The sequence below is a fragment of the Phytophthora cinnamomi genome, assembly GCF_018691715.1.
Source record: "Phytophthora cinnamomi strain GKB4 chromosome Unknown Contig87, whole genome shotgun sequence".
NCBI classification, from domain to species: Eukaryota; Oomycota; class Peronosporomycetes; order Peronosporales; family Peronosporaceae; genus Phytophthora; species Phytophthora cinnamomi.
The window spans coordinates 136,967-146,406 of NW_027151020.1; the positions used below are offsets into that span (position 1 = coordinate 136,967).

Consider the following 9,440-nt stretch of genomic DNA (forward strand, 5'->3'; position numbering starts at 1 on the left):
CCAATGCGCGCAGGCACTTCATGAGGCCGGTGCCGATGGCAGCTCGTGTGGGGTGTAGAGGAAGTTCTCGACTGGCAGTGCCAGACCGGCATCCTTCCTGTCGAGAACGTCCCGGTTGGCATAGGTGGCGTTGCGCTGCTCGGGTGGGTGCTGCACTGCTGCTCCCTCAATTGATCTGCAGGGAATTCCATCCGCTCACACCGTCGTACGCGTCCACCTCGCAAATGCTTTCTGTCCGTCAGTGACGTGATCTTTGCAAGGTGTCCAGCCAGGAATCGGGTGGTAGGTTGTGGCAGCTTCGGTATGCAGCCTTACCTACGCTTCCTCGGCGGTGCGTGCATGGCTCAAGACTGAATTTGGGTGGCTAAAGCAAAACTGGCGATGGCATTGTACTCGCAAAATGTAGAGCTCTTTCACTACTGCCTGTACATGTACTACTGTTCGAGAGTGCTCCCCTACAGAGCCAAGGTGGCGACCACGGCCGCAACGAGCACAAACGCCAAAAGTTTGGAGGACACCAAGGTCGCAGCGGCATCAGTCGGACACGTCGAGCAGTCAAACGAGGAAATGCCCGTCATATCGCACATCGTGCAGCTCGGGCTGCACAAGGGGCAGTAGCAAGCCGAGGATCCGTTTGATAGTACCTGGCAGTCGCCGACTCCGCAGTCCGTGCGGGTTGTGCAAGAGTCTTCAACGGCGCCGCACCAATCCCCGCTGTACCCGGCAGCACAATTGCATTTGCCGGTGTTGGTGTTGCAGGTGTTGTTGTACTCGCAGGCAAGGTCGCTGGTGCATCGGGTGCAGCGCTCGCTAGCGTTGCCCTTCTTGCCTTCATATTCCTTGCCGTCGAATCCCTTCTTGCACACGCACTCGCCGTCAACGCAATCGCCACCCGTGCCACAGTCAACGTCGCAGGCCCCCGACACCTCGGTTGCGCACTTGTCACCGTCAAAACCGGCGTAACACAAGCAACTTCGCTTGGTGACTTCGGTTCTGTTCTTGTAGGAGCATGTCCCCTGGTAGCTGCACTGCTCTTGGGATGCGGGCGAACCGCATGCGCTGGGGTAGCACGAGCTGGCATCGGCTGCCAAGCTCTCACAGTCGGACAGTTCGAGGCAGATAAATTGACCGGTCACCTTCTCCTTGTTGACTTTCACCGTGTACGTCTCATCGGCAAAGCTACCGGTGTCGGTGTTTGTTGCCCCAGAAGTAGAGCCCACCGCCAAGAACCGACGGCTCGAACCAGATTCACTTGTGATGTTGATACTCGAGGACACAGGTAGATAATCTTCCGACACGAAGACGCAGTGAGCGTTGAGATAACCTCGGTCGGAGCTCTGGTACGACGGACACAAGCCCGGTTGGGAGCCTCGACAGGCTGGGCGCTTCGACGTGTTTGGGGTGCACTTGGAGACACCATAGTTATGCACGGGGATGCACGCTGTGCCGGAGTAGTGTTTTTCGCAGTACGAGTCCGACGTGCAATAGTAGGGGTGCTCTTCGTCTGCATTCACTGCAGCGGTTGCGACGGCAGCAGCAAAAGCGGCAACTTTCAGAATAAATGTCATGATAGCCGAGTTGGTACGGTGGACGTAAAGGAAATTATGAAGTGCGCTGAACAACGTTTGTTGTAGACTTCGCCGGACATACAAGTGCACACGCGTGGATTTCAAAGTTGACGTTCTTTGTGCTTTAGCTCATTTCCAGTGTTACCGACGATTTCGCTCCATCTTTCCAGTCAATGCAGATGTTGCCATTCGTGCCTACCGTATCATAGTGGTTGACGCCCCGACCACGAGGGCGACATCATCCTGCTCAGCTCGGTTTTTACCTGCAAGCTCAACCTCAGGAGAGGATTTTGCCGCGCAGTGAGACTGACCAAGTCACTGCATCAGTGGCTCACTGACAGTGAGCGGCCCATGCTGCTGGAATTTTACATGTATGGGATCTCAGCAAGATTCTTAGCACTTGACAGGATAACTTCCACCCAACGCAAGCCGTCGCAGTGAATCAGATCCTAGATGCCTCAACTTCGCGGGATGCCGTCAACGAGTTTCAGTCGTCGCTGTCTGTCCGGGCCCCGAGCTCCGTGACACGAGAGAGCAACGCACCAACACGACCTCCGCAGCAACGTCGGTGAGTAAATGATCATGTTACGTAATTAGTGCTCCAAGCTGAGCGTCCGAGGAGGACCGTACTACTATTCGAGTGGAGGCTCCCTTACAGAACCAAGTTGGCGAGCATGATCGCGACCAACATCGAGGCAAACACCAGCAGCTTGGACGATTGCATGGATGCGGCACCGTCGGTGGGGCATGTCGAGCAGTCGAAGGTGGAGTTGATGCTCATATCGCACAGCGCGCACGTGGGGCTGCACAAGGGGCAGTAGCAAGCCGAAGAACCGTTGGCAAGAACCTGGCAAGCGCCAATGCCGCAATCCGTGCGTGTCGTGCACGAGTCCTCCGTGGCACCGCAAGTGTCACCCGTGTAGCCAGGGCCGCAGATGCATTTGCCCGTTTCGGTGTTGCACGTGTTGCCATTTTGGCAGGCCAGGTCGTTCGTGCAGCGAGTGCAACGCTGGTTGGGCTTGCCCTGCTTGCCGTCGTACGACTTGCCGTCGAAACCCTTCTTGCACACGCACTTGCCGGCCACACAGTCACCACCGGTGCCGCAGTCGACGTCACACGCGTTGGAAACCTCCTTCTCGCACTTGTCGCCGTCGAAACCGGCGTAGCACATGCAGCTGCGCTTGGTGATTTGCTTCTTGTTCTTGTACGTGCAGGTGCCCTGGTAAGTGCAGACCTCCTTCGAGTTGGGGGACTGGCAAGTGGTGGGCTCGCACGTGGTGGGGTCCGCGGCCTTGTTGGCGCAGTCGGAAACATCCAGGCACACGAACTGGCCGGTCACCGCTGTTCCACTAATGGTGGTGGTGAACATGCCGGTCGCGCCGCTGCCGCTGCTTGTCGTCGAAGACGAGGACGTTGCCGCAGAGCCGGAGGACGCGGTGATGGTCGAAGAAGCAGCGCTGCTACCAGCCGAGGAAGCGTTGGAAGCCGCGCCCATGAGACGACGGCGGCCTGAGGTGGAGCTGCTCGTGGCGCTGCCGCTGGACGATAGCGACAGGTTCTCCTCCGACACGAACACACAGTGCGCGTTCAGGTAGCCGATGTCAGCGCTCTGGTACGACGGGCACAAGCCAGGCGTGGCGCCGCGGCATGCAGGGCGCTTGGCCGTGTTGGGCGTGCACTTGGAGATGACGTCGCCGTAGACGTTGACAGAGATGCAGGCCGTGCCCGGGTAGTTCTTCTCGCAGTACGAGTCCGACGTACAGTAGTAGGCCGGGTCGTCGGCCCCGTCCACACCCATGGCCAGGGCGGCGGCGAACACAGCCAACGCGCGGATGCACTTCATTGAAGCGGCGGACAGCAGGTACACGGCGGCGGCGGGAGCCCGGTGTGGCAAATGGGGAAATGCTCGCGCAGGTCGTTGGGTTGCCAGGCCGCCCAACCGCCGTGCTGCAACGCTCCGCAAACAGGCCGCAGACGCGCAGCGGAGCTAGGGCCAATAATTCCGCTGCGGAGACTGCAACGCACGTACGTGACAGGCGTTAATCGCGCCCATAGTGAACGCAAGTCAAGTGGAAATTTGCATCCCCTATCCGCGCGAGCAGAGGGAGGGGCAGTCCTGGTTGAAAACAGCAAAACGGACGCTGGCGACGCGGCATCTCGTCCTCGGCGCGGCGCCACACACTACTGGTCATCTGGACAGCGAGTTTCGGGGTGCAAGCAGCAGCCTTCTTAGTACATGCAGCGATGCCAGCGCGGCGCGGCGCTCGTCTCGTCAGTCGGCCCAAATTCCGCTGAGCGTGGACGGCTCGGACAGAAAAAAGATCCGGTCCACGACCCGTCCACACACATACCGCCCTCCCTCTTGCATACCGCGACTACCGGTACTTATTTTGGCGAATCAAGCGGCGCCGCTGTTGGGAAGTGCAGGATTGGCTGAAATAGCACCCCGCGCAATTGCTTATCACTTCCCTGCAGACGAAATTACGGCCGCAGCAACCATGGTGTTCTACTTCACGTCCTCCGGTGCGTGCTTCCCGCGGCGAATGCGTCGAGATGAGCTAGCGTGGAGCTAACAATGAGTGAATTATTTCCAATGCGCTGCATGGCTTACGCGGTCTTTGGACTCACGCGTAGAGGGCCACACCATCTACATGGGCAAGGACAAGTTCGAGAACGAAGACCTCATCCGCTACGGGTTCATGGAAGACATTTGGTACGCCATACTGCTCATATTAGGACTTAATGTAGTTATAGAAGCTGACACAGGGCTACTGATTGCCGTTTTCCTACAGGTTCCACGTTGATGACTTGTCATCTGCCCACGTCTACCTCCGCCTTCCACTGGTCAGACGTGTCTTCTTAGTAAACTCGTCTTTTTCGATACTGACAAAATGTGTGTGTGGTATCCAGGGGCAAACGAGGGTGGATGACGTTTCCGAGATTTGTCTCGAGGAGTGTGCTCAGCTGGTCAAGGTTGGTTGATTCCTGCGGTCTTTTCTTTTTAAGGGGGAGGGGTCATCGCGCTGATGGTGCTATTTTATTGCAGGAAAACTCGATCGAAGGGAGCAAGAAGAAGAGTGTCTCTGTTGTACGTGCTCAGATTGCCTTCATACTTTACTGATAGTGATGGGAAACTGACCCATTTGACCCCTTTAGTGTTACACGAGGTGGCGAAATTTGAAGAAGGCACCATCCATGGAGGTTGGCCAAGTGGGCTTTCACCACCCCGAGCGAGTAAGTGATAGCCTTGAAAAGGTGTTTTTCTCAATGCTGATGGAGCCACGGTGAATGCTACCATATAGGTTCGGCATTACAAGGTCGAAGAGAAAAACAAGGACATCATCAAGATGCTCAACAAGACGAAGCAGGAGTTCCATCCCGACCTGGAAGGTACATCGTGGCATTGGTCGCAGAGGGTGCGGTTTGCGGCGTCTTCTGACAATGCCGTCTTCTTCACTGTACAGAGGAGCGCCGGCAGCGTGAGCTTCTGTACAAGGCTGAGCGCAAGAAACAGCGCCTGCAACTGGAGGCGGATCAACGCAAGTCAAAGCTCGAGTACAAGCAGCAGAAAGAGCTGCGCAGCTACTCGTACGTTGTTGATTTGTGCTGCTTGTTTTTGTGGATGTCTCAACCTAATTAAATCGTTTTGACTGCGCCGCGCAATGCAGCTCTTTGATGTCTCGGGACAATATCGATGCGGGCGACAAGTTGGAGGCGGCCGCGGACCTCAGCAGCGTCAACGCGTACGAGGAGGACTTCATGTGAATAGTTCCGCCGAACAGTTGGAGTTGGATTCAAAACCAATACTTTTGCTGAAAATTTCGTCAAATGACCATCTCGTGAAAACGTTATGTCTACCACACCATAATTGCCTTTTGGCGGGCAACCAATTGTCAGCCTCGAGCTTCCACGGAAATGGCCGCCGAGAGCGCGAGCGCGCTGGCAGACGCCAGCGCCGCTGCGTCGGCCGAGAAGATCGCGCAGTGCATGCGGATGCTGGAAGGACAAACCGACGAGCACAAGTTCGCGGGGCTGCTCATGGTCACGAAGCTGGGCGACCTGCCGGCCGAGCAGCTCCAGCAGGTAAGGCGCCAGGTGCTCACGACCGTCGGCGTCAGCTTCTTCCTGCGTCTGCTGCACACCAAAGGTGCGCCCCCAGTGCTGAGCTTCTTGTTGCTGAAACCCCTGTGCCGAGGTTTTCGACCCCCTGTTAACGGTGGCTTTCACCGCCCGTTTTTCCGGTGCTGCAGGCCCCGACGAAGTTGAGACGCTCTCGTCCTTCCAAAGTCTCGGGCTTAACTTAATCGCGAGGTACAGGAAGATGGTGTTGATAGCTCGGCTGCGATATCTGCTGTACACAGTGTGGTTTACAGTGAAATGCGTTGCATTGATTCATTCAGCTTCTGCTCGGACCCGGACGTGGCCAAGGAGTTCGCCCAGGACAAGCTTGTGAGGTTCATTCTGGAGCAACTAGCATCGCATTCGACGCCACATGAGTCTGCCGTGGATTGTGTGCGCATTCTGGCAGGCCTGACCCACACCGAAAAGGGGCAGCAGGTGCGCCAACTAGCTCAATCGCTGGATGCTCCTGCGTGTGGGTGGTGCCTGAGGGGTCGTGCCTGTGCTCTTGCGTAGGTGATGATGCACGAAAGCGTGCTTGGTCGTCTTTTTAGCGCCATGAAGAAGCTGAGCCGATCTCACTCGAGTCGAGATTTGACTGCTGAGAGCAAGTCAGCTGAACAAGAGCAGCAGACGGATACGTTGGTGGGAGATCTTTGGGGTATAGTGGGCGGCATGGCTACAAAGCCCGAAGTCTGGACTCACATCCACAGCTATGACTTCGAGTTTGTCTGCTCCAACTTTTCGTATGTTCGGGGCGACACTGCCATCCAGGTGCTAGCCGTTTTGAACAGCTACATGAGGCTAGTCGAGATAGGCGAAGCGCCAGTGGAATTGCTCAGCTCACAGTGCCTCTCTGATATCCGCACCGGCGTGCTGCGCTTTCTAAGGGCAAAGTGGCCTCATCAGGAACGTGACGAGTGCTTGCGACTTATTTTCCAGCTCATGCAGCATTCTGGAACATCGTGGATGCTTCCGGGCACAACACTGCGCAGCCAAACACCCCCTGATGAAGTGTCGGGTGGCAAATTTATTCTGTTCCTGCTAAAGCTTGTCTCTATTGAGGTACGTTTCTGATTGTGCACTTGCTTTTCCTGTTAAAGTACGCTAATGTGTTGTCCACTGCACAGATCAAAATCATGCTGGATGAAGTGGAGCTATCCCTGATTCAAGTTGATGAGGCCAAGGTAGAGTCGGTGGAGGAATCTGAGAGGCGCGAAAAGGAAGTCAAACGCGTGCTCGCAATACTGCCGATTTGCTATGGAATCGTGGAAATGGTCATAAGTGGCCTGGTCTCAAATTACGAGAGTGACCTCGTGCTTCCTTACGATATCCTGCTGGAGATGAAGGGAACATTCAACCAAGTATTCGTTGTTGTGCTGGAACTACTGACGCTGGTTCGGGATTATGTGCAGACCCACCGATACCGTGAACTGCGCGAGTCACATGCGGAAACAGTCTACCACTTAGATGCTGTGATCTGCGCTAGCGTGCGTATCGTGAGCGCCTGGATCGCAGAGGACTCCGACACCAGTGTCGACTTGGTAATTCAGTTGGTTCCATTCATGGTCTGCTACAAGCCATTATTGGCTTGGGTGACGGATGACGGAGTCCAGACTTTAAAGTCTGACAGTAACCAACTCATTGATTCGGACGACGAAGTTGATTCGGACGACGAGGTGGATGCCGTTTCTCAGATGATGCAGAAGGCTGCTATGATTCACAAAACAGATAGCAGTATTGATCAGCTGCATTTCCTGCTCCCGGGTTTGCTCCAGCTTAGCGCGCTCCCTGATGGAGCTTCCATCATGTCCGAGAACGTGGATATCCTGCGGCGTTTGATGCAGTTTTGCTGCACCATTTGCGCCGACATTGCCGATGGCAACACCGAGTTTGCCAACGTGTCGACCCTGACTCTATGTCTCGGTATTTTAATCAACCTCATTTTGATCCGTGGAGGCAACGACAGCACTGGCGGTTCCCAAACGTCAGGTGTTCCCAACGCGCTCGACTGGTTTAGAGCGCTGACGTTCCTTCTGCCCGTTGCGTGTGCTAGCGGATCTCGATTAATGGTTGACAAGAATCTCACGGTCGAAAATCGCGGCGAAGATGACCGCTATGTCATGCTCCTGCACGTAGTTTGTGTGGTCCTCTTTATTGCGAGTCATTTCCAAGATAAGAAGCAGCACCCGTGCCGTTTGCCGGCTGCTATTGCAAGCCTGGTAACGCCGTTCAACCACATCGTCGACTGGATCGTTGAGCACCCTCCTGACGCGAAGACAGAGTCAACGGCGGACCTGTTTGAGCTCATGCGCGTACTTTCGATGCGGTCGATTTTGACGCCGGAGCTATTGTCACGGTGATAATGAGCCTACAAGGCTCAAGACGTCCAAGGGCTGGAAGCATGCCCACGAGAAAAACGCATGGAAGACGAATGTGTGTTTGTGATGCATATTCTACCTAGCTTGTTGGGTTAAATAGGTTTCTCAATGAAGCAGGCGCTCTCTTTTCCTTCGAGAGGGCAACGCCGACTGTACGAATAGTGAACACGTCTGCATCGTCCGCCGCTGGTTTGCGTCGCTGGCGTAGCTTCCACTTGACTGTGATTTCTGCTAACTATCGAGGTCTATCTTATGGTGTCAAAACAGAATCGGGAGACTCATTCTAGTAGTGGCGAGGGGCCGGTCCACACACTTACGACGTCGAGATATCCTGTTCCTCTGCAGAATCGCTCAGCCGACGTCGCTTGTCGATCGCCCGGATCGTTTCCTGCTCCCGGAATCGACGTCGAGAGGCATTCCGGTGCATCACGGGTACTACAGGCTCCGTGATGCAGGGCGGCAACGTGGCAGACAGACCGGAGCCGCGCTGCAACACACTCGCGTTCATGACGGGCGGCTCTGTCTGGAAAATCGGTACATCACTTGACAGGGATCCATTCGGCATGACGCTCGCTCCAGCAGCGGACGCCGAGGCTGCGTTCCTCCTCACTCGCGCGTTCACGATGGCTCGGATGACTTGGTTACTGGCCGGCAGCTCCAACAACTCGGCTGCGGGCATACTGGACTGGGACTGTTGCAAGACGATGGTGGTGTTGATGGCGTAGACGCTGTAGCTCGTGTAGGCGTCTGTGGGCAGCTGGTGTCGGCACGTGGGGCAGGTGCTGTGCATCTTGAGCCAGGGCTCGATGCAGCGCTCGTGGAACTGGTGGCAGCACGTGGGCAGCTCGGCGCACGGAGACGTGAGCGCCTCCATGCACACGACGCACACGGCGCGCTCGCCGTCCAGCTGCTGCCGGACGTCGGCCGGGTTGCTCTTGAGCGTCTCCATGAGGTGCATGGCGGCGGGCGACACGCTGTTGAGCTGCGGGATGATGTAGCGGATGATGGAGTGCACCCAGCGCGCGCTCTTGAACAGCAGCAGCGCGTCCTTGATCTGCGAGTTGGCGGGGGCGGCGTACCGCACGTTCACGCGGATGGCGAGGTCCATGGCCGCCTGCTTGCGTCCTCGCGGGCAGATTTTAGAGTGCGTCGCCCTTTCTCGCTGGGCCCCGGAGCTGAAGCCTTGGCTGGAGCTAGCGAAGCTGGAGCTGAAGCCGAAGCTGGCCTGGCTACAGTCCTCCGAAAGTATCAGACGCCCCTGCGTGCAGCACGAGTGATGGTCCGGCGCGCGGACTTTCTCGGACGGCTGTGCTGCTTGTTGTTGCCGCTTGTTGTTGTTGTTGTTGTGGTGGTGGTTGCTGTTGCTGCGGTT

General features: G+C 56.4%; 5 protein-coding genes across 5 annotated transcripts; 2 read left to right on the forward strand and 3 right to left on the reverse strand.

Moving 5' to 3' along the window:
• Positions 1–455: 455 nt before the first annotated feature.
• IUM83_15362 (putative GPI-anchored serine rich tenascin-like glycoprotein) lies at positions 456–1,355 on the reverse strand (the record flags this gene model as incomplete). Its single annotated transcript, XM_067940171.1, has 1 exon — positions 456–1,355. One exon carries the CDS (start codon positions 1,353–1,355, stop codon positions 456–458), a length of 900 nt encoding a protein of 299 aa, XP_067784601.1.
• Positions 1,356–2,220: 865 nt separating this feature from the next.
• Positions 2,221–3,411, reverse strand: IUM83_15363 (putative GPI-anchored serine rich tenascin-like glycoprotein; the record flags this gene model as incomplete). The annotated part of the gene is made up of 1 exon (XM_067940172.1): positions 2,221–3,411. One exon carries the CDS (start codon positions 3,409–3,411, stop codon positions 2,221–2,223), a length of 1,191 nt encoding a protein of 396 aa, XP_067784600.1.
• A 655-nt stretch (positions 3,412–4,066) lies between these two features.
• Positions 4,067–5,333, forward strand: IUM83_15364 (coiled-coil domain-containing protein 25; the record flags this gene model as incomplete). The annotated part of the gene is made up of 9 exons (XM_067940173.1): positions 4,067–4,091; positions 4,203–4,281; positions 4,361–4,412; positions 4,479–4,541; positions 4,615–4,656; positions 4,725–4,802; positions 4,871–4,958; positions 5,033–5,156; positions 5,237–5,333. 9 exons carry the CDS (start codon positions 4,067–4,069, stop codon positions 5,331–5,333), a joined length of 648 nt encoding a protein of 215 aa, XP_067784586.1.
• Positions 5,334–5,483: 150 nt separating this feature from the next.
• On the forward strand, positions 5,484–8,050 carry IUM83_15365 (Neurochondrin/leucine-rich protein (Neurochondrin); the record flags this gene model as incomplete). Its single annotated transcript, XM_067940174.1, has 5 exons — positions 5,484–5,715; positions 5,819–5,879; positions 5,969–6,125; positions 6,204–6,752; positions 6,818–8,050. 5 exons carry the CDS (start codon positions 5,484–5,486, stop codon positions 8,048–8,050), a joined length of 2,232 nt encoding a protein of 743 aa, XP_067784597.1.
• Positions 8,051–8,381: 331 nt separating this feature from the next.
• Positions 8,382–9,176, reverse strand: IUM83_15366 (E3 ubiquitin-protein ligase AIP2; the record flags this gene model as incomplete). The annotated part of the gene is made up of 1 exon (XM_067940175.1): positions 8,382–9,176. The coding sequence occupies one exon, from the start codon at positions 9,174–9,176 to the stop codon at positions 8,382–8,384; it is 795 nt and encodes a 264-aa protein (XP_067784587.1).
• Positions 9,177–9,440: the final 264 nt, after the last annotated feature.